The following is a 24020-nucleotide window of genomic DNA, read 5'->3' as shown; positions in this document are numbered from 1 at the left end:
ATGCCTGCTGTCAAATGTCTTTTGTAACTCAAGCTTTCCTTTATTTCAACATAATTTTCATGTCCCCAAAGCCCTGCGTGCAGTAGCTCACAGTACGTGTATTTCTAGTGCTCTGTAATAGGATATTGATGTCTGACTAATTTAAAACCAACTACCTCTGCTCAAAATGCATAGCTTGATATTTATTTGATGATGCGTTCAAACGATGTAAGCAATGCATGAATGAAGTCCATGTTGTGTGGAGAACAGTTAATGATTTCATTTATTCACCAAGCAGAAGTGCAAAACAATCCTTCGTTCCAGCTCCTCAAATGTAAGTTGCTGTTTTTCTCCAGATTGGTTTTCAGATACTGAATATCTAAGTTTTGAGTGGACAAAACAGTCAACTTTAACATTTTTGACTAAAGTCAAAGTGAATCAAGAGAATAATCAAAAAAGTCCTGCGTGAAGGTCAGGGACGGACAGAGGAGGTTCAGGACGTGTCCTACGTGCAGCGCAGGTAGCAGCTTGAACCTGTGACAGGATGCAGGATGGAGGGTGGGGGATATGGGGGGAGGGAGCGGTGGTGGTGGTGGTGGTGGTGTGTCGCTACAGGGCTTTAAATCCCAGGCAGGAGATCTTAAGGGAAGCTTTACCGGTCAAATCTCCTGTCATCCGATTACTGACTGCTCTTTACCTCGGGATCAGAGAGGGAGGGTGGAGGGAGGGTGGAGTGGATGGTGGGAGACGCCGGTGGGTCTGTTACAGTCAAACTTATCAGCAGCTCCTCCTCCACTGTCCTGCCCTCTTGTCTGACAGAAGTGACACATCGATGTTTCGACTCTCAAGTGATTTTCCAGCCAAAAGCCAAAAACCCCCTGGGAGAGCGTTTGTGTCAGTACGCAACAAAACCCTGCCGGCCGCAGCAAACCCAGCAGTGCCAAACCTGCCGCGAAGAACTCGGCTGACAAAGCAAGCTGGATGAGGCCTGTGTGACAGATCAGGCTGCAGCTTACTGCCGCCACACCTGAGGCACCAATCCTCTTTGGCTGCTTCCCCGAAATCCAAAGATCACCTTCAAAGGGTTTAAGGAATCATTACACTGGATGCAGTCTTACACAGGGCCGATAAATTACTCTGTGGCTCACGCGAAATCGGTGCTTCAGCGGCGTGTTAGAGAACAACTCAGAAGTGAACAGCGGAGGGAAACTTGTGCTTCGAAAATCTCTGCAGACGAACAAACAGCAGCTGCAGCTTCGTCTGGTTCGCAGGCCGCCATGCGCTGAAAATCTCCATTCATTTTCCCAAGTCTCCCATCAACACTGAAGGAAATATCCACTTCCTGTTTTTCAACTGTCACAAAAGCAAAAATCCACTTCCTGTATTTAAATTCTCACAAAGGAAGATCATGCAGCTTCTCCGCCGCAGCTCCAAAAGTTCTCCAACAGCTGAGGAAGCACCTGAGAGTGCACCTGCAGAGGCGTTAAAGAAGAAACTCACCTTTTCCCTTCTCTTCTTCTGCACCGGCGCAGCTCCTGGTCCCAGACTCCTCCGGCTCGAGCTCTTTTAGATCCCACAATCCCAGGGTGCACAACCGGCAAGCTGCTCCGACGCTCTCCCCCGGCAGACTGCTAGCAGCTCGCTTGTGAAAAACTCTCTTTCTCTCTCCCGTCCTCCACAGTGAAGAACAGATGAGGATTGGAGGGGATGAAGGAGATAAGGGATGAAGGGATAAAGCTCAAAGATGGAAATAGAGAGGGAAGGAGGGAGAGAGAGAGAGATGGAGAGGGAGCACGGCGAGAGGAGGCACGTAAACCGATTGGAGGGAGAAAATCAGGTTATGAGGTCAAAAGACAAGAGCAGGTAAAGAAATGAAAGAACAAGACAGGAAGAGAAAGGGAACAGGTGGAGAGGAAATGTGAGAATATGTGGAGAAGATAGGTGGAGAAAAGAGGGCGGAGGTTTGCGGAGGAATTACACCTGTTGCACAAATGGAAGGAAGCCAGCGTGAAGCCAAATATGAAACAAAATTCTGTTGTTTTATGCTCTGAGTGTAAAGTTTTAAAGAGTTTCAGCTGCAATGAAAGCAAATTGAAAGTCAGAGGAAGTAAAAATGCACAAAGAGCCTCATTCCAACAGCTTTTCATCACACCAAATCGTTTGAAACCTTTTTACAAACATTACACTTCATCTCGTGTATGTCGCCGCTGACGACAGAGGTGACTTTGGACTCCGACTCCTGGCATTGCGGTGCATGTTTTCTTTGTCAGGGTGCAGGATGGGTAGTCTGGGGGGGAGGTTGACGGGGTGAATTGGTTTGTCAGAGCTAATGAGCTGAGCCCGGTTAATCAGGGTCTAATGGGATATCCGGGGACGGGCAATCTCGTTAGGGAATTAGAGCAGGTCAGGCGAAACGTGCGTCACACCTGACACACAGCGAAGGCGGAGACGAAAAGTGGATCAAGAGTCAAATGCAGAGTTTTGCCTCAGAATGAGACAGGAACTACCTGACCTGACAGGAAGAAGAGCACTTCCTGGTCTCCAGTGAGAGATGATCTCATTTGGTCCACCCCTCTTCGACATCCTGTAGTCTGACTTGTGGCTTCGGGGGAGATTTCCATTTTTCTTACTTCTTCTAGGGAAGGTGGTTGGTCGAGAACGCCACACGGGTGCTAATCTGATGTAATGTGGTATAAATTACAGCTCCAAAGAAATAGTTTATTGTTTCTTGCTTGCATCCACATTCCTCAGGGAGGTCAGAGGTCAGAGGTCAGCCTCACTGCAGGATCCTGATGCTGGAAGAGATCCAGGGTCTTACTCAAGGACACTTCAGCAGGCTCAGCGAAGGTCGGACCGTTCCAGGAGCTTAGTCTTAAACTGAGCTTAAACTTAGTCTTGAAATGTTGATTTACATACTGCTGAGAGATCACTCAGTTCATTAAAGGTCCAGTCCAGTGACGAGGATTTGGTGGCATCTCGAGGTGTGGTTGGAGATTACAACCAACTGAACATTCCTTACTGTAGCTGCTAACAATGCTAAAAATGCTTCTAATCAGTTATTTCTTCTAATTGAGCTCCTTGTGACTCCATCAGAAACGGAGGTGAACAGAGTTTGATTTCTCCACGTGGATCCTGATGATGAAGAGCAGGATGATATGTGCCAAAACTGTCCAATCGATGAGCTGCCTGTCAACACGCACAAATTCATCTTTACTCCTTTTGTTTTGTTTGTAAAAAGTTGGTATGAAGCAAAAGCATTTTATTCCCTTTGTGGAATGACTGAACTGAAATACAGGTATAAAAACCCTCAGAATGTATCCTCAGCAAAGTGACTCATCCACACCACCGTAACATCAGCTGAAGCCTATGAAACAATATCTGATTGTCTCCTTGTTCACAGCTTTTACAACTTTTAAGCCTGTTTCGAAGCCTTGGGGTATTGACATTTGCTGAACGTATTACTGAGTGTCACAGGTCAGACTATGCAAAGACTGAGTTCTGCAGGTCTGTGTTTGTGTGTGTGCTCAGATATTAAAACCTCCAAAGTGGCCTTCAGCCAGCAGCTTTCAATGAGAAAACTGAAATCGTTAGATGAGCTTAGTTGTTTCTTTGACGGCGTGCCAGTTGGCTCTTTGTCTGACTAAGATGTTGTAACACTTGGGAGATGTTTACCTGTGTGCACCGCCTCAGGTAATGTGGCCTCGTAACGACGCCGCAGCCCTAAGCCACAAGTCTCGCCCTCATTGGTTCGGTATCCTGCTAATCCATGCATGCTGAGCTCATTGGAGATGTTTGATGGCCTCCTCCAGTGGAGACTTTTAGATTAAGCCTCACCTCAGGATGCATCTTTTTTTAGTAATTGATGCAACTGGTTTTGGCACCGGTGACATCATACAGCAACATCAGAGTTGTGTAGGCCCGGTCATGCATGAGTCACACACACACACACACACACACACACACACACACACACACACACACACACACAAGTTTAATGCCAGCAGGGTCCATTTGCAGTCAGGGCTTCTGTCAAGCTGCACATAAACAGTTTCCCCCAGCCTGCACAGATTAGTCTTCTGCTCAGTAAGTCCTGCTCTTATGAGGGTAGTTTGTTCACCGTTTGGGTGAGATCCTGGATGCTTCTCCACCAGCCTCAGCCTCAAAACTAAACTTTCTACCTCCAGGACTCACCTGTCGACTGTGTCCTGTGCTGTTACTTTAAAATATACACTTTAAAAAATATGAACATATTGTTGTCAAAAAATGCAAAGTCGGACTGCTTCTGAATGCAGCTCACGAGCAAGGTGCACATACAGACAGGTTATCTGGTTTGGAGGGATGTGATTTTGGGTGTATTTCCTGTCCCTCACAATCTGAGCTGAGGAGCTTCCACGTTGTCTCTGAACTCTGTCTGTCTGTCTGTCTTTGGTTTGCGTTGTTGGTGGGACGTTGTGACACAGTGTTAGAACAGAGTTTCTCCTTGTCTCTCTCACTCTTTCAGTAAATGTCGGCCTGTAATCCTAATGAACTGTGACAGAACAGGGCTAGCTGACTTCCTGATAACTCCCTGTGGTAACGAGCTCAGGAGGGAAGCACGAGTACACACCGTGCACTGAACAAACCTCCCCCACCACCTTCGGCGTCTCGTAAGAGGCCACCTCTTAGCCCACTTTGACGAGTCAGGAAGTGGATGAGGTGAGGAGATGAACGGCAGAATGTAGGTCTTTCATTCCAGAGAAGGAGATATCAAAATAAACTTGAATTTATGAGAATTCTAACTTCTTACTTTGTGTACTTCTGTACTGCTTCTGTCTTTCTTCTTAAGTTAAATTTGGTTTGTCTGAGAATGACAAATGTTAAATACAAATCGTAACTTCCCAAAAGAAACTACATTGATTTTCAAGGCAGGACATTTAGACGTGTTATTCTGAGATACATTTCATTAATCTCATGTAAAGTCACTTTTTTTTCCTTGTACAGACAGAGTCAGACAGAAGCTTTGTGCTTTTGTCCATGAAACACCTCTGGACCAAAACCAAAACCCTCTCATCCAAACATGCACATGCATTCATCATGAAAAACTTTAAAACTGTTGTTTAAAACTGAGCTCTTCAACAGTGTTAAAATTAAATGAGTTCTGCAGACTCTCACACAGCTTACATAAAGACCATTCAGTGGGCTGCTTGTGCCAGTGGCGCCACCTGCTGGGTGCCAACAACAACAAGAACAACGAAACCATCATGTTCCATGTAGATGAGTTGTTTCATCCACTTATTAAACGTAGTCACACTTTGTGAGTTGATTCATAACTTCAATGCACTGAAATTTATAAAGACATGTTCTGTTAACAACATGTTTATAAGTCCACTATAAACTGCATACAGTTCGTTAAAATGTGAAATCGGTATTGTGTAGTTAAGAGTCCATCCTGCGCCTCAGGAATCTCTTCATATGTTTTTGTGCAAAGCTAAAACATAAAAATAAAAACACACCACTGGGAGGAAAAAAATAAATGTGTAAGTGTTCTGAATATCTAAAATGTAAAAGTGAAGATGTCACGAGATTATTAAAAAACTTTTCAGATTTTTTAAACTGACCAATAACATACACACATATATCTCATGTACAAGGAAATGTACATACATAAACAAATGACAAAAATAAATGTCCTTATTGTAGTTAGAATTGACAGAAATCTGGTGACACATTAAAGCTGCCTAATGCATTTTTTGGCCACTTGAGGGCAGCACTAAGTTAACAGCAGCATGGTGAACTGATCAAAAAGTGAGGAGAGACAGGCAGCAGAGCGTAGTGAGGAAAGTGAGCCGTTAAGATACAAAACAAACATCTTTATTGTGTATTTACAAGATCCACAGGACACATTAATGTGTGCGTTATTTGATTCATGTCCCTCAATCATAATGCATCAGATTTAAATTCATCATTTTAACAGAAGTGGTGACATCACTAACACATAACACCAGACAGTCTCACACACACACACATTAATTAACATCAGGACACTAATATATAACCTTGAATGTAAAAACATGATTTATCTGGTAGAAGGCAGACTGTAAGGCTACAGGTTTATGAAACCTTCTGGTCACATAAAGTCATAGAAGCAAAACAATCGTCCCCTGAGGCTTGACAAAGTCTTTGTCCCATCTTCATCAATGTAACCTGTTATCACTACGAGCCACTGACCTCCAGCTGAGCAGAGAAACTTTCTACAAAGTTACACGATCTGTTTGCAGGGTCCACTTTATGCCTGAAATCTTAACTGAGTTAGGACGACATTTAGGATTTGTGGTATTACAGACACGTTTCCTGACGTCATTCAGAACAAAAATCTTTACGAATGAACCCTGAAATGTTATGATCGAAGGTTTACCTGCTGGAGAAGCTAACACTGATGTTAGCCTGTCAAAACGTAAAGTGAGACAGCAGAAGCAGTTTGGAAATTTTCAGTAATAAAGCCGGAGGTGATGATCAGTGGAACATTAAAATTACAATCTCTAGGATTTTTGATTATTAGCATCAAGTGTCCTTTACTGAAAAACATGATTGCAAACATGTTGAGCGGCCATTGTTCAACACCTCAGCTGACATGCTGTCACTGTTTGTGTCGCCTCTAAAATACACACATAATTACATATTTAATATCACTGATCTTAACTGGACTTTATTACTGGAAATGTGTGAGCTTCTTCATTCACTACAATTTAGATGTCCTTCATTATGTCATATAATGATTGTAAGAATGCAAAAGGTTGAAAGCAGTGTGAACGCACAGAAATGTTTAATTACCTTCTGTAAAAGTTGGTACTGTAAGCTTCTGTGAAGCTTCTGTTCTGTTCAAACTTTATGTCTGATCTGTTCAAAGTTTAGTCTCCAAACGCTGTGTTTAAGGTCTGGTTGGCTTAAGGGACAGAAGACAGTGTGAGGGTTAGAAAAAGGCCCACTTTACGAAACCAAATAACTGGTTTGTTGGCCCAAAAATGGCTGCAAACTCCTGAAGCCTTGAAAATGTTAGTCGCCACAAACAAAGATACAAAATGTCACAACAGTCACTAAATTTAGCCGGTTTGTTTAAGTGGTCTTCAGATGAGTGCGCTAAAACCTGACAAAGTGCGTAACTTCCTCTCCTGGTTTTCCTCAGACGACCACAGGGGCGTGGACGCCTCAGTGCGGCATGGCGGTGCTGTTACCGGGGCCCATCTCCTTCTCACAGATGAAGCGCCAGTACATGGAGCAGGGGGCGTCGTACCAGCTCCGGATGGCCACTCGCTCCAACACGCGGGTTTTCACAATGTAGCCACAGTCCTCGTCAATGTGGTTGTTGGGCTCGCCCACCTCCCAGAAACTACAGTCAGAAGAGCAAATAAAACACTTTGATCAGCAGCAAATCATAATCACTGACACTCAGAGATGCACCAGCCATCGTTTGAATGCAACACTTGGGAGCAAAGTAAACTTATTTTGGGTTTAGCACAACTTGAACCTTCGTCTCGTCTTCGGTTCACCGGACTCTAGACAGACGATTTGTTTGACATTTCAAAGACTAAATGATTCACTGATTTTGAAGCCCTACAGACCAAACATGGACACAGGAAACCAGATTACTGAGGGAAATAAGACCAGTATGTGATTGGTCTCCTGAATTAGTTCCAAATATAAACCATAATTTACCATAAAACCGTAACCAAAGTGTCCTGCACTGTGTATTACGTCATTGATATGTTATTCTGAAAGAGAAGTTCCACTTTGAACTTTCAGTCTATAAAAAATAAAGAAGCAAATCTTAATTTGACCAGATGAGACAAACAACAGCAACACAGCGTCCATAACATGAGTGTGGAGACAAACAGCTGAGCAGAGCCACATCAGGCAAAGAGGAAGGAAAGAGGAATGATAAAAGGTTAGTCATGAACAAATATTCACAAAATGAGGAAGAGAGATCAGATGGTTCTTTAAAAAATGTGTTGAGTTAGCACCAGATGGGACGGAAACACTGGAAAATACGACTGAAATCCAGTGTGACTGGATGAGCCACAGCTTGTGTCTTCGAGGTCAAGGTCTTGATGTTAAATGTCCGTCACACAGCAGACACAAGGTGAGCGCTGTGAGTTCAACATGCAGGATTCAAAGAGCAGCCTTTGCCTGCTTTTTAACCGTGTTTGTCTTTGGCTCCGGCACATTTGTTTTTCATCAGAGGTCGGAGGTCAGGGTCACCCTGCGGTGCGGCCCTGCAGCAGATCCTGGCCTCCCTCCAGCTCTTATCTCAGTCCTGAACACCAACACTCACTCAGTTCTTTAGGTTTGAGTACAGCACAGTTTAATTAGAGCTGCAACTACTGACTGTTTTCATCTTCCATTAATCTGTGGATTATGTTCTTTGCTGATAGTTTGATGTTAATAAAATTTCAAAAATGACGTGATGTCTTCATGTCAAAGATCAAGACCCTCAGATAGTTAATTTACCATGAATGTAAGAGAGCAGAGCAGGAATAAACCAAACTCGCAGTTTAGTCCGACTGTCAAGTTGTATTTTGGCTCGACAAGTCAGAGACTCAGAGACGGTTGATTCCTTTCTATTGATCAACTAACTGATTATCTGTCAGAGAGGATTCAGGGCCAAGTGTGTCTGACAATAAGGATCATGTTACTATCAAACTACTTTGCCAGGGGATCCAAAACCCTTTCCTGGAGTCCAGGATCTTCAGGCCCTTTTTGTGGTTTCTGTTGTCCTGGATAAGGGATGACTTTCCAGTGAAACAGGAAGTAACCTGGCCTGAGGTTCACACTTTGTCATGGCTGGCTGCAGCTTCCCTCTGGCTACCCGACTCTCTGAATTTGGCCTCGTTCTGCGTAATCCAGGCGAGCAGCCATCACCGTGCAGCTCGCAGGCCGAAACGTGTGCCAAAGTGTGTGGTTCTGTGAGGGTCAACGTTCAGCAGCGTTAAAGTGGTCACTCAGTGTGTGTGTGTGTGTGTGTGTGTGTGTGTGTCACAGACAGTCTGGAGCCAGAGGAGTCACACTAACTCTGAAATTAACTTGATTTATCCACCGACGGAGTCAAGTTCTTCATGTGAAGCACAGAGTGAGAAACTTATTTCTCCATTCCTGCTGTGAAGGTTTTAGGTTCTAACAGCGAGTGCCGCGTCGTAGTCGACTAGTTTGAGAAGATGGACATAAAGCTCAGGATGGGCTTCATCTTTTCAGAGAGGCTGATGTTAGAAGTGCCTGCCTGTGCTGCCTGTGCAATACGGTGCTGAAGGTGTCGGCAGGCTGGGATGAGGCAGGATGAGTTGTAGGAGAAGTGAACCTACCCTCCAACCAGCGGGGTGCCATCCACCCACTTCCAATGATCCTCTGTGTGCTCGTCAGTGATCCCAAACCAGAAGGCGTTCCAGTGGCCTCTGGGAAGAAGGTTCCACAGAAACGTCTGAGAGAAAACGCACACACACACACATGCACACAAACACACACACACATGCGCACGTACACACACACACACACTCACACTGGTAAGTTTTACATTTCACATGAGCTCAGATCTCACTGATGTCCAGAAACTATTAAAAAACACATCAATCAACCAAACTGAGTGAGATGTGCCTTCACGTCCATGAACACACACACACACACACACACACACACACACTGCCCTACAGCTGATTGGATCACGACCTCGAGATCATCGAGTCACTGCAGTTGTGAAAACGTCTATGAGCTCTCGTCGTGGCTGCGAATGTTTTTTTCTCCAACTAAACCCCAGCTGACCCAAACCCTGACGCCCTGACGCCCTGACGCAGCCCGTCGCACCTGCTCCTCGGCCGTGTGGATGATGGCCAGGTGACCTCCCTGGCTCTCGCAGTACGACTGGCTCTCCGGCCAATCCCGTGTGGTTCTGGAGATGAAGTAACAGCTGTTGTTGAAGAGGTGCCAGTCAGGAGGGCAGATGATGGGGGCCGCCGTCGCCGCCGCCGCCTTCGTGGTCGGTTTGATCACCTCAGGAGCTGAGGATGCACAGAACGAGAGGGGGAGGTGAATTAGGCTACAGAGGACGACTGGTGCAGCCTCATCCACCAACATCCAACCCAGCTCAGGCCTGACTCTGGTACGATGAAATGGTCAGGTTCAGAGTCATCTACCTTTCGTGGCAGCCAGTTCGGCCAGCAGCTCGTCTTTGTCTTTCTGCAGCTGCGTTTTCTCCTGCTGCAGTTTGCTGATGGAGGCGAGTAAAGCGGAAACGTTTGCGTCCTGCGTCTGCTTCTGTAGCTCTGAGGTCGCTTCGCCGCCGCTCTGAGGCTTGCTCTGATCTGTGGGACGAAGCAGAAACGTTCAAAGTGCAACTGGCCAACACATCGTGTAACGTTTACTGCGTTCGCTTCGTGTCCTGCTCACAACTCTTCAACACGTATTGTAAAAAGTATCGAACTCAAGTTTATGTTGTGTGTTCGTCAAAACATTCGATTGACTCAGGTTAGAATACGTGACCTGTGAAGGTTTTCAGTTTGGGATCAGCCAAGGTTAGACTGTCTAAGCTGAGCCTCGAGCCTCGGCGTGTCAGTTCATCTGCAGCCCACTGACGGTCTTCACGTCACATCACTCGCTCTCAGCTGGCAGCAGTGAAGCTAACGAGCTCATTAAAAAGCAGAACATGCGATTGGCAAACATGCTGTAAATGTCAGTGTTGCAAGGCACAAACCATGTCCGCTTTTTTCCTCACCTCAAACTGCTCAATCTGCAATTTTAAATTTACTGTTTCAAACTTGATGACCTTTTAGTTCCCCAAAAAGAAAAAGAAAATTAATTTTCATTCATACTCAAGAGGCTTTCTGATGGCTTCACTTTAACCTGTGAAACTGAAATACAAAACGTATTTCCTTCACCAGCAGTCTGACTACTTTCACACACAAATTAATACGTGGAAGCTGTAATTACTGAGCCTACATAAAGATGACTTCCAGACCTTCACTTGAACTAAATATTTTGACGTTTGAACAGAAGAGGCTCACAGTGTGCAGCGACGGCTATGATGGAGATGAGCAGCACGGCGCTCAGCGTAGCCAGGCAGAAGGTGGCGAGGCGGTAGGGCCCGGGGCCCCCCGGCCTGGGGATCACTCTGACCGGGGAGGCTGGGTAGGCTGGAGGTGGCAAGAGGGAAACGTTAGTTACATCACAGTCAGCACAGCTCGATATGATGCATCCACACAAAGCGACGAATCACATTTGTTTTGAAGCAGAGCCTTTAATCTGCAAAGGAATCTCCGCTCCGTTCAGACTTGTGCAAATCAAACCAGTCAGAGCAGTTTCTGCCGTCAGCAGCAGCCGTGAGGGAAGCTACTTTGTTTAGTTTGGATGGGAGACAAATCAAGATTCACGGATGTGCTATTGAATTTCCCTGGGGATCAATAAAGTATCTATCTATCTATCATTATTATTATTATTATTATTAGAATTAATGCTTTTGTTAGTCTGTCAGTTTCAGGAATATGAGTTTGAGGAGTTCACTTCCATGATCTCAGTGGAGACCTGACATGAGCAGACTGACCCCCTTTACTCAGTGATCAGAGGTTTTAGGATTCCTGACATCAGCCGACTGTTAATAAATGAGACATTAAAAGAGGAAACCGACACTGTGGATTCACATAATTTTCACTCTGGCCTCAGTCTCCACAGAAAGTCAGAAAGTCTCCCCAGTTTTCTCCCAGTCTGAAACTACGCTGTGACCTGCAGGGAGCCAACGAACTACGCCGGGTGGCTGGAGACAAGAGGCTTGTGATGACCATGAGGTGAACTGTCCCTTTTAATCTGCGTCTCAGCTCAAGTTCCCCCAAGTGCCATCTTCTACTAAATGAATACTTATAGCTCTTTAATGCTGGACAAAAGCCCACTAACATCGTTTTACTTTCCTCGTCTCCAGGGGAAACGAGTTCAGGTCGAATGATTTATTGGCTCCAGCGCCTATCGACAGACGTTAGCATTTGGCTCAAGACTAAATACTAACCCTGAAGCTAAATGCTAACACCAACATGCTAACATGCTCACAACGATAAGACAGACAGATAGATGGATACTTTATTGATCCCGGGGGAAATTCAAGATAATGTGGTCCATCTTAGTTTAGTGCCTTATAATACCAGAGTTTGCTGAAAAATGCTGAAATACTACAGCAATGGTTGTCAAAGTGGGCTCTGGGGACCCTCAGGGGGCCTTGAGGGGCTTGTACGGGGGTCCCCAGAAATAAAGTAATTAACATGAAGAAGAATGTGTGACTATTTTGGTCAAGTGTTTCATACATTTCAGGACCCTGGAACAGAGACTCAGTGATTTGGTGTCTGTGGTCTAATTTGTGTCAGTTCTTGAGTGGAAGTTTTTTAACTGCAGTGGAGGATGAGATTCGTCCTCTGGGGACCATGAACATCTGCCCAGGTGTGGCTCATCAAGACTTTTTTTCCATTTGCTGATTTCATTTAAAAAAAAATCTGATGACTTTGAGGCGGTCTGGAGAATAAACCAGCGTGTCTGAAGCCTGATTTATTTTATTCTTATTCCAATTTGCTCTTATGTAGTAAAGCACCTTAAAACTTTTGATTTGAAAAGTGCTCTTATAATAAAATTCAAAGCTGAAACAATAAGTCGAGTAATTGATTTGAATTGACAATCACAGTCATTTTACAAGCAAAAATACCAAACACTCATAAATTGCACTTTCTCAGATGTGGAGATTTGCATTTTTTCTTTTTGGTGATCATAAACTGAGCACGTTTGGCTTTTGGACTCATTTGGACGCATTTTAGGACATTTAAAAGACCAAATAATCAATTAATCGATTAATACAGTAAATATTGTTCAGATTACTGGAACATAAAACAAACATGACTGATAGCTCTGACATTTTGAGCTGGGATGACTAAAGAGAAGGCTTTAAAACAGAGAAAAACATGTTTCCAGCTGGTTACATAATGCACGAAAGACACCAAAGAAACTCAAATGTTAAGCTTCAGTGAGACAGGAAGGCCAGGACAGGACAGCAGGACTCCACCTGAGCCCTGCGCTCACTTCTTACCGCCGTGGCCAACATCTGGCCTGTGGTTGAAGCCGTCGTTTGCGCCCTCGTCGTCTATGAGTTTGGAGTACATCCCCTCACAGGCCGGGAAGCTCTCGGAGGTCGACATGTCAGCGGCGGAGGAAAAAACACCAACCAAAATAAAAGTTTCAAAGTTTGTTCGAAAAGTTAGACTCACTGAGCAACAAACTCCCAGCGAGGCTCCGACTGTCCGGATCTCCTGCTCTCCCGGTTTATAATCACCGCCTGCTGCTGCGGCCAGAGTAACACGCACAGCAAGGTGTGTTCCGGTCAGTTGTTACAAAATAAAAGGCCCATGAATGCAGACGCACACACGCACGCACACACACACACGCGTCAAACACCCACACACACACACACACACGTCAAACACCCACACACACACGCACAGATTAAAAAGCAGGAAAATCACAAGCCATAGTTTCGCTTGTAAGTGGACTGTAATCAATTATAATTAATGGGCTATAATCAGACTGCATTAATGCTTATTTGAAGTACTTCATATTAGTCAGGTTTCTATTAATTCGTATATAAACAAATAAACAGTAACTCCAGTGACTCCAATGTTTTTATCCACAGACCCATGGAGTGGCTCTTATTTGTTTTTGTTTTTTTTTTACAGACATTTCATAATAAAAATGCTTTTTGTGTTACAGTGCTTGGTTATACGTACTGAGATACAAATACACTGCACATGTATTAAAATAAGTTGATATCCATAAAGAAAACAAACTTTCACATAAAACTACATGACATTTTCACCACCCATCAACATGATCAGTTTAGGGCTTTTATTTTGAAGACAACCCTGCATGTTTTCCGGTCTTGCTGTGGCGTGTCTGACGCAGCTCCCTGTCACTTTTTATTATTCAACAGTCAGACTTGTGACCTTTGGAGGGAATTATGGAGCTTGTCTAACACTTTCCATCGCCTGTGCGTCGGGGCGTGTTGCTGTGTTTCCGTCAGGACTCGTCCAGACGCGTTGCGTGTCTCCTGGGCGAATCAAGTTCAGATCTTAACATCACAGCTTCTCAAAACACAATGCAGACCAACTGTCCTCCACTGCAGCTTGATGCAGAGCGCTTGGTGATATACTTCACACCTGGACTCCAGGTGAGGCTTCTGCTCTGGCGCAGGCCTCGGCTCCGGACTGGTGATGGTGTCCATTTGACATGAATGCAGACTGAGAAAAGTTTGCTGGCTTTTGTTGCACTGGAGGAAAAGCAGAATGAAAGAGAAAACATAGTCAAATGATGAATGTTGCACCAAACTCCATGCAGGAAACACCAGCTTTTGAAGTTCACTCTCTCTCTCATGTCTGGCTTGCTTGGCTTTCTTCCACCATCCACAGGTTTCCCAGGATGGTTTTCCACCTGCACACACCCTTGGCGGGTGAAGCCGCTGAGGTTTTACTGTAATAAAGTACTGCTTGGTGAATCACCTCCCCTCCAACGACAGGTAAGATGAAAGTTAGATAAAGTGAAGCTTGTGTGTGGTTAGCTCTCGTGGGTGTGACCTGACCAAAGGGAACCCGTTGAAGTGTGAGGCACGACTCGATCACAGTGGATCCCCTCATCATGACGCCCTTTCTGTTTCTCCTCTTCGTTATTACTGGTAAAAACATTATACTTTTATTGCCTTAACTGAACAACTGCTGTTTTATGCAAAGTTAGGGGTTTTCCTGACCGAATCTTCACTAAGTTAATAAGCTAAGATTTTGTGGGGACTTGCAGAAAGAAACTGTTCATTAGAGGGATATTTTTAAGAAAATCCTCAGGCTTTTTTGAGATTGTTAGTGCAGTTTTGTTCCTGTGCGAACTGCGGCTACAAATCACAATTATTTTCACTGCTGACTAATCAGTGGATTGTTTTGCCGATTAATTGATTAATTGATTAATTGCTTAGTCTATAAACATGACAAACAAACAAACTCAGAGGTTTTCCTTCCTACAGGTTGCTGTGTGGGGCAGGATCTTCTGCCAGACGGTCCAGTGGAGGCAGTTTTGAGGAAAAATGTCACTTTCGAAACCCTGGTTGATTTCAAAGACGACTTCATCACCTTTACCTGGTATTTCAGCCGCGGGAGTGAGCTGAAACCCATCGTCACTGTAACGCCAACAGGGGAAACGGTGTCTGAAGGCTACCAGGGACGAGTGCAGGTGAACCGGACCAATGGATTCTTGACCCTGGGGCCTCTGAAGGCGAACGACAGAGGGTATTATAAGGCCACCATGGTAACTTCTAAAAAGAGACTGACTGGAGAGACCATGCTCCGAATTCTGGGTGAGTTTTGAAATAGAGCTGGTTGCCATGTGCCAAAGTTGACTCAAAATGTTGTTGTTGTTTTTAGCAAACTTAAATGAGGCAGATCAGGTCTTCTGGCTCAGTTAACACCATGTCAGGCTTTAATTCGGTGTTTCTCAGTTAATTAGTTAGTGCTTAAAATTGAGTTGCAGTTGCAACACCATATCATTATAAGTTTTTCCCTCATCTTCAGGATAATAAGTGCCTCCCTCAGGCTGTTGTTGTGTAACAGGAGTTGGGTCTGTATGGACATTGTTCATATCATATCGTTCCTGATAAGCGTTCCTAGATGGACTGTGAGTTGAAACTGACCAACACAGTGAAGAATCTTACTTATGTTCAGCTCAGCTAAGCCCGAGCCTGACAGCTCTTATTCTTTATTTTAGGATGCTGTAAATGGTACGCACTGCCTGAGGGTCCAGTGGATGCAGTCTTGGGGAAAAATGTGACTTTCAAAACCCTGATTGATCCCAAAGAGGAGATCAATGCCACAGTCTGGTTTTACAGCAGTGGAGGTAAACTGATACGCGTCGCCGATTACAGCAGAGTGGAGGAGAGCGTGGCGTTTGTGCCTCACCAGGGAAGAGTGACGGTGAACCAGACCAACGGCTTCATGACAATGGGGCCTCTGGTCATGGCAGACAGCGGGGATTATCACGTCAACATCTTTACTCCGAAAGGAGTGATGATCGGAGAGACCAAGCTGCGAGTTCTGGGTGAGCTAAAGCAAATGACTTGGACCAGAGGGGCTGTGTTCAGTTGTATCTGTAACGACGCGGTGTCGCTGTGGTGAAGGCATCAGCTAGCTGATCCAACACTTTGGTCCAGACTTGAACATGTCTCAACAACTGTTGGGTGGATTGCCATGAAATTTGTTCCAGACATGTATGGTGTCTCCTGCTCACTTTGGTCAGAGATGTTTTTCCTCACACTGAACATCCTCACATCACTGTTACCTCATTATTTATCAAGCAGCAACAATGAGACAATGAGAGACAGGAGGATGTGAATTTAATAGATACATGGGAAGATGTTTTAATCAAAGTCCTGTTTTTGCCTTCTTGTCCTCGGCCTGAAAAGCTGACAAACTGTCACCGAGCGGCTGTCGCCAAAGCAAACAAGTCAAGACTTATGTTACACTTTGGTGCCAATGACATTCACTGTAGCTCAGCTGAATGCTTGTTGTAAATGTGGGGTCATAAAGATACGAGTCACGTACAATAACAATGTGAACAGTCTGGGCAACAAGATCAGATTTGAGGGAAAAAAAACAGAATTGGGTATCGCATGCATCTCATGATGGTGTAACTCATGTAAGTTTTAAAACTGTTCCAAATGCAGGTATAATTTCTACACATTGGTTATTAAGGCTGGAGGTTTGCAGGATTCTGCAGCCTTAGCAGAGACACGGGCCCTGTGTGTGTTTTCTAGCTTATAAAATCTGATGTACAGCCACAAACACTAAGACTTTAATATTAGGATACACACTTTTCACACAGAGTTTGAAGATCTAATCCAACATGTAAAGAAGGTCCACAAGTTTATGTGTGAAAAGTATTTTGAGTCTCTGATGTCGGTTTTCATGTTGCTTCTCCTTTTCCTTCACCACCTGGTTGGACAAGGCTTGTTGCATCTTGTCATAGCACAGACAGCCGAATTGGTTCTCACAAGGGTGTGTTCAGCCCCTTCTGTTGTTTTTATTATACATCAACAGGCATAACTGTTATTTAATTACATATGCTGATGATGCAGTCTACTGATGGGAAAGCCTCAGAAGGAGCCTCAGAATTCCTTTTATTAATCCCTGGAGGGAAATTCTTGAATGCCTGATGTACCAAACAAGTATACACTATATAGACAAAAGTATTCAGACACACCCCTGTTTTTCAGGGTTTGGGCTCGGCCCCTGACTTCCAGTGAAGGGAAATCTTAATGCTTCAGCACACCAAGACATTTTGGACAATGCTATGCTTCCAACTTTGTGGCAACAGTTTGTTGAAGGCCCTTTTCTATTCCAGCATGACTGTGCCCCAGTGCACAAAGCAAAGCTCCATAAAGACATGGTTGGATGAGTTTGGTGTGGAAGAACTTGACTGGCCCACACAGAGCCCTGACCTCAACCCCATCCAACAACACTCCAACATGTTGTGGAAAGCCTTCACAGAAGAGTGGAAGCTGTTAGAGCTGCAAAGCTGTCTGTGTGTTTAGAATGAGACGTCATTAAAGTCCCTGTTGGTGTGATGGTCAGGTGGCCCAATACTTTTGTCTATATAGTATACATGGGAGCAGAACACCTAACCCTGACAATGTTTGTGCCATGCACTGAATTATTCACACCTATCACGTGACCTTGTTTCCACCTGCAGAGCCGGTGTCAGACGTGAACATCAGGGCCAACGTTTCTGAGATGGTAGAGTTCAACAGCACTGTGGTTCTCACCTGCTCTGCTCGGGGCTCATTCCTCAAATTCTCCTGGACCAGCGGCACCACACCCATCATGGCCGACAACACACGAGTCACTATTGAAGAGGTGAAACTTCATGTGTGTTTTGGGGCTGCACTGAAGAAAGAAGCTGAAGTGTCTTCACTGAAGTCTCGTTAATTCAGTCTCTTATTTCTTCATTTTCTTCATTGTTCCACTGGCCTTGATTTTCACTGCAGGAAGCCACGTCCAGTGTTCTGACTATCAGTGGTATTCGGAGTTCAGACCTAACTGGCTCCATCTACTGCACAGCTGCCAACCAGCTGGAGATGGAGAAGAGCGCCCCCTTCAACCTCACTGTCCTCTGTGAGTACTGCACCTTCAGCCGTGGTTTTAAACAACCTAAATGGTCAGACACTTTAATGGAAAATGACTTACACAACAGCTGAAGCTTCTTAGTGCATAACTTAAAAGTAAACGTAAAAATATATCTAAATAAAAAGCAACTGAACCGCATCTTCTTTTTGGTGACTTCTCACCTTGCTGCAGTCAGTGCTGGACTAAACGTGCAGTGTCACCTCTGGACCAGAAGATGTCACCATTAACTAATTTATTCAACTTTGGGCTTGTAATGGACTTCACAACACAGCAAAACTACCACACGCTCGAGTCACAGTTGCAGTTGCTAAAATCTAAAGATTATCTCTTCCCCTTTTTCAGTTCCTCCACCTCCACCTGTACTGACTCCAACAAAGCCTGGTAGGTTGGTAATTGAATAACATAATCTTCAGAGGTTTTATTTGTTTCATGCTCACATAAATACATACAGCTAAATGAGATGTGTGTACACTATATGGACAAGAGTATTGGGACATATGTCTTTATTATTGAATTCCATTCTGGTATGGGGGCTGTTTCTCAGGGTTTGTTCTCGGCCCCTGACTTCTAGTGAAGGGAAATCTGAATGCTTCAGCATACCAAGACATTTTGGACAATGCTATGCTTCCAACTTTGTGGCAACAGTTTGTTGAAGGCCCTTTTCTATTCCAGCATGACTGTGCCCCAGTGCACAAAGCAAAGCTCCATAAAGACATGGTTGGATGTTCCAATACTTTTGTCTGTATAATGCGGGTCAGTGTCATGGCAAACAGCACATGCGGCTCATCTCACCTCAGTGAATTACACTCTTCTGTTATTATCAGTTGCTAAAACAACATGACATGTCTCCTTTTTCTTTGCATGAACAGGGAGCAGCAGGTGGTCAGTGACTTTTTTAAATCCGGATCCTTGTGCTGTGAAGGGCTCTTCAGTGCAGTTCAGGTGCTCATACGACTACCCAGATGGTGAGACTGTCCAAAAGAATGGGTGGTTCAAAGGAGAGTTCAAGGACAACAGATGGAAACGCATTCAGCTCTTGAGTCTTCCTTCATATCAGAACCGTGTGAAATACGTTGGGGACCAAGAGCACAACTGTAGCTTAGAGATTTACAACCTGCAGGACAATGACACTGGATATTACTACTTCAGATTTGACACACACACATACGGATGGCACAGTAGAAGATCAGTGTACCTATCTTTAACAGGTAGAGTTCACAGATAGCGACTCATTCAATGTGCTTTGTCAAAATTCCAAGTGTCCTGGTGACTTTCTGATTCTGTTTCTTCAAACTGATCACAGATCTGATTGCCAGTGTGAAACCCAGCAGTGTGAGACAAGGACAAAATGTAACTCTAACATGTGACACATCCTGCAACCTGCCCGAGGAGGCCTCCATTGTCTGGTTCAGAAATGGGCAACCAGTTGTGAAAGCAGCCCAGTTCCAGGCCAGTGCAGAGGATGCTGGGAATTATACCTGTGCTGTTGAAGGCCAGGAGTCAGTGCAGAGTGATCCTGTGGTTCTGGACGTTCAGTGTGAGTGTATCAATAAGACCAATATGTGTTGAAGCAATCTTTAACTTGTGATTGGTGTCTATTGCTGGTTCATAATTTAGTGGTTGCATTTGGAGCTTGAATGAAACGTATTTTCTCTGGGGTCACCATAGCTGGTGCACCTACAGTGCATTTCTAACTGTTCTCACTGTTTGTTATTACCTGTGCTTAAGTTTGCTGAACGACGCAAACAAAAATCTCACATTACTGTGCTGTATTACCTAAGCAAATAATCAGAAATGTGTAGCATTTAGCAGAGGTCAGTCAGCAATGTCAACCTGACCTGCAGCAACACTGCTAACCCAGCAGCAGGTAATTACACCTGGTACAGAAGGACTGCTTCCAGCTCGCTAGTCCTGGTGGGCTCAGGACAGGGAGAGTAAAGAGAGTAAAGACAAAAAAAAAAAAAAAATAAGTACATATCATTCTGTGGTAGTTTTATTGCGTAGAGTAGCCAACCATTTCTATTGCAGAAAGAAGCCTTCAACCTTGAACATGAATATATAAATATATATTTATCATTTCTGAATCAAATTTCCAAAAATACAATGCTATCACAATTAATATTTACATCACAAAATAAAATTTCTTACAACCTGATGACAAAATATTCTTGTCTGCTTAACTAGCACCCACAGGACTACCAGAGGAGGAGGAAAGTGGTGAACTAAGGACGACATCCTCACATGCTGCCACGTCCCCACATACCACCATGTCCTCACATGCTACCACGTCCCCACATACCACCATGTCCCCACAAACCACAGTGTCCCTATATACCACCCTGTGTTCACATGCCAACACAGCACAGGAGGGCAGGGATACAAGGCTGGTTAATCAGGACTACATGGACATCCAACATGCCTGGTTTGACAAGCTGCACGCAGAACTGGAGGAGATGCGGCTGAGCTTTGATAGGAGCCTCCGTCAGATGGAAAGTCGTACACATTCCCTGCTGTGGTCCCTGAGCAGAAGACTGGAGCAACTGACAGAGACCATTGACCGCAACTCAGCCTCCCCACACCAGACCAAAACATACCTATCTATTAGTCATTTGCTATCCAAGGGGGCTTCAACAGAGACTCATTTGAGCCAACACCCAGTCAGTCACCCAGTGAATCTTCAAATCAGGGGCCAGCGCAAGCGCGAAGGTCAGAGAGGAAGTCGCACCTAAAAAGCATTGCTGTTATGTTCTGGTTCTTTTGTTTGTTGTGTTAAAAGAAAATGACTATGACTGTACTCATTTATTAAAGAGCCTTGTATCAGTTATTTCATTCATGTCGTAAATTTTGATTCTTCCAGCACAACTTTAAAATAAACTTTTAAACCATGAAAAAAACTTATGTCTCCATGTCTTGTTTTTTCAAGACAGTGAAGAATAAGCTGTGGAAATTCAAAATAAATAGGATTTACTTCCACTTCTCAGACTGAATGATCTGTCAAAAGACGAAACCCAACACATACTAGCTGAGTTAATTAGTGGAACTGTATTTCTCTTTGTAGTTATGTGTGATTTAATGTGATGAAAATAACTTCTGAACATAAAGAGTCCTTCATCTTCAGCTTGAACTCGACAGATAATTAGATTGAATGATCACTGCAAGAAGTCATAGAGGCCTAAAATGCTTCAGCTGTTGCTACACCAGTAGTCTTCAGGAAATCTGTGATATCCTCTAATATGATCAATAAATGAACAAAGGGAAGAGAGGGATTTTATGACTTATAATGGCATCAGCAAACGACCCTGGTGTGAATTTAACGACCGCAAAAAACAATGGAAAAACTGGAAGGTTGGGGCTAAAAGTTATTCATGTCAAATGAGCAGATATTATTATGTGTTTATTAATATGAAAAAAACCCGAAACTTTATTTGTCAGTATATTTTTTACACACATCAAAATTCTTTCTCTGCATTTAAACCATCACTGATTGAGGAGACACATGCAACATGCAGTGAAACGCACAGGAGCAGTGGGCTGCCATTTCAGGTGCCCGCAGAGCAAATGGGGGTTAAGTGCCTTGCTCAGGGGGACATCAGCCAGCCAATGGAGGGGGAGTTCATCAGTCACTCCACCACACCCAAAATTTTCCTGCCAGTGCGGGGGGGAAATCGAACCAGTGACTCACCGAACACAAGACGCTTCTCCAACCTCCAGGTCACAGCTGCTCCCCAAAATATTTCATAAAATATACCATGATTTATCCATGTGGACTATTCAGCCAACTACTGTGTGTGTGTGTGTGTGTGTGTGTGTGTGTGTGTGTTCAGTGAAGTGTATCAGTCTCTGCAGGAGCTTCCAGCTGCAGCAGTCAGTTCAGTTTCTGTTCAGTCTGACTGAGGGAGGTTTTTGTACGACCATTTTTCACTGTGTGAAGCAGTCATAACTGCTACAAGCATATCCACCCCCACAGTAGTAAACTGCTGCATCTCCAGCCTGGACTCCACTGATGGTCAGAGTGAACTCAGGGTTTGATCCACTGCCTGTAAAACGACTTGGAATCCCTGATGCTCGAGTGCTAGCATAGTAAATGAGGAGTTTAGGAGCTTCTCCATCTCTCTGTTGGTACCAGGATAAATAGTTATTGTTATAAACATTGTGACTGGTCCTGCATCTGATGGAGACGGAGCCTCCAACAGCAGAGCTCACTGCTGCAGGCTGAGTCACTGTGACCTGTCCTCTGGACTCTGAGGACACAGAGACAAAAACATAAAGCAGCGTCATGGTTTTGTGGGCTTCATTTCAGAGGGACGGATGTTCATAGAGGAGAGGAGTTTGATTCTCTGGACTTTACCTGTGAAGCAGCAGCAGAGGAGAGTCCAGATGAGGACGCAGATCAAAGTCATGTTTTTGATGAGGAGGATTTCTGTGGCTTCTGTTGTCATGAAGGACAGCTGTCAGTCATCCAGTGTTCAACTCTCAGGACTATAAACTCTCCCAGAGCACTGGAGCATGGTGCTGCTGATGCAAAGTGGCTCTCTATGGAAATGCTCTGACTGACTCCAACAGGGACTTGGATTACTCTCATGATGCTGCTGATCAATGGATCAATCACTTTTTTGCAGTATTGGTTAGAAATTGTATTTAGAAAATGTATTTTAAATTAGTTTTCCTTCATGTTTCCTAAAAAATTTTACTTCAAAATATTGTCTGTCTTACTGAGAAAATAAAGTTTCTTGAAATGAATACTTATCAAATAATAACATGCATTATATAAATCAGTGTCACTGCGTTTTTGTCACTTTTCATATCAGCTGATAATATTTCACAATCACAGACTAATGTGGTTGAGTTTGAGCTGAACAGAGTGAACATAAAGATGTCTGTTTCAGAATGTTTGAAATCTCTTCACTGTTTCATCTTTAAAAGTTTGAACAGTTTGGTGATAATCATCGAAATTCACGAGGGTCATTTGATGTATTTTAGCTCATTGTGTCTCATGGTTCTCTTTGTGCTGATATGCATGAGAGGCTTCTTAAGGGGAAGTGAAACAATGTGTGATCGAGTGACTGCTGGAGCACAAAAAACATCTGACAGAAACCTCTGAGAAGACAAAATCAGCTCTCACACAGTAAAGGTGTCCACGTGTGTGATGGTTGATTGACAGCTGCGTGGTCAATTCAGCTGATTGGTGTCTCCTCGGTGATGTCCATCCCACCCTGACGATGCTGCCCCCCTCCAGTGAGGAGCTGCAGCAGGTGAAGGCCACGCTCATGTGTCTGGCCAACAAGGGCTTCCCCTCAGACTGGAGTTTACACAATTATCACAACAATGGTGGTTATAACAATACAGTCATGTCATGTATCTACGTATGTCTGTAGTATATATGTACAGTGGTATGAAAAAGTTTGGGCACCCCTGATCATTTTCAGGATTTTCCTTTATAAATCATTGGTTGTTCGGATCAGCAATTTCAGTTAAATATATCATATAGCAGACAAACACAGTGATATTTCAGAAGTGAAATGAAGTTTATAGGATTAACAGAAAGTGTGCAATAATTACTTAAACAACATTAGGCAGGTGCATAAATTTGGGCACCCTTGTTGTTTTATTGATTTGAGTACCTTTAGCACTAATTATTGGAACACAAAGTTTGTTTGGTAAGCTCATTGACCCTTGACCTACATACACAGGTGAATCCGATCATGAGAAAGGGTATTTCAGGTGGCCAGTAGCAAGTTGTTCTCCCTTTTGCATCTTCTCTGAGGAGTGGCAACATGGGAGCCTCAAAACAACTCTCAAATGACCTGAAAACAAAGATTGTCCAACATCATGGTTTAG

General features: G+C 44.1%; 2 protein-coding genes and 1 gene segment (V, D, J or C); 1 reads left to right on the top strand and 2 right to left on the bottom strand.

Annotated features, from left to right (window-relative positions):
- Window positions 1–5807: 5807 nt before the first annotated feature.
- Window positions 5808–13335, bottom strand: LOC124074862 (CD209 antigen-like protein 2). The gene is made up of 6 exons (XM_046418188.1): window positions 13058–13335; window positions 11004–11132; window positions 10137–10304; window positions 9808–10001; window positions 9312–9427; window positions 5808–7345 (listed from the first exon to the last, which is right to left on the bottom strand). The coding sequence occupies exons 1-6, from the start codon at window positions 13164–13166 to the stop codon at window positions 7165–7167; spliced, it is 897 nt and encodes a 298-aa protein (XP_046274144.1). The 5' UTR covers window positions 13167–13335; the 3' UTR covers window positions 5808–7164.
- A 545-nt stretch (window positions 13336–13880) lies between these two features.
- On the top strand, window positions 13881–21076 carry LOC124075182 (carcinoembryonic antigen-related cell adhesion molecule 1-like). Of its 4 annotated transcripts, none has more exons than XM_046418661.1 (11): window positions 13881–14191; window positions 14430–14692; window positions 15032–15361; window positions 15769–16098; window positions 17749–17912; window positions 18044–18170; window positions 18525–18563; window positions 19052–19390; window positions 19486–19719; window positions 20367–20423; window positions 20460–21076. In XM_046418661.1, exons 2-11 carry the CDS (start codon window positions 14656–14658, stop codon window positions 20909–20911), a joined length of 2109 nt encoding a protein of 702 aa, XP_046274617.1. In that variant the 5' UTR covers window positions 13881–14191; window positions 14430–14655; the 3' UTR covers window positions 20912–21076. The 4 variants fall into 4 exon arrangements, with proteins under 4 accessions (XP_046274617.1, XP_046274618.1, XP_046274616.1 ...); XM_046418662.1 differs by having other exon boundaries at window positions 20367–20441; window positions 20478–21076; XM_046418660.1 differs by having other exon boundaries at window positions 13885–14191; window positions 20367–21076.
- A 1009-nt stretch (window positions 21077–22085) lies between these two features.
- Window positions 22086–22586, bottom strand: LOC124075191. The segment is given in 2 exon segments: window positions 22086–22423; window positions 22531–22586. Coding segments are annotated over 2 exon segments (375 nt in total).
- Between the last annotated feature and the right edge of the window lie 1434 nt (window positions 22587–24020).

Source organism: Scatophagus argus, chromosome 17 (genome assembly GCF_020382885.2).
Source record: "Scatophagus argus isolate fScaArg1 chromosome 17, fScaArg1.pri, whole genome shotgun sequence".
NCBI lineage: Eukaryota > Metazoa > Chordata > Actinopteri > Scatophagidae > Scatophagus > Scatophagus argus.
The sequence above is the reverse complement of the archived record's forward strand: the minus strand, read 5'-3'. Positions and strand labels throughout refer to the sequence as shown.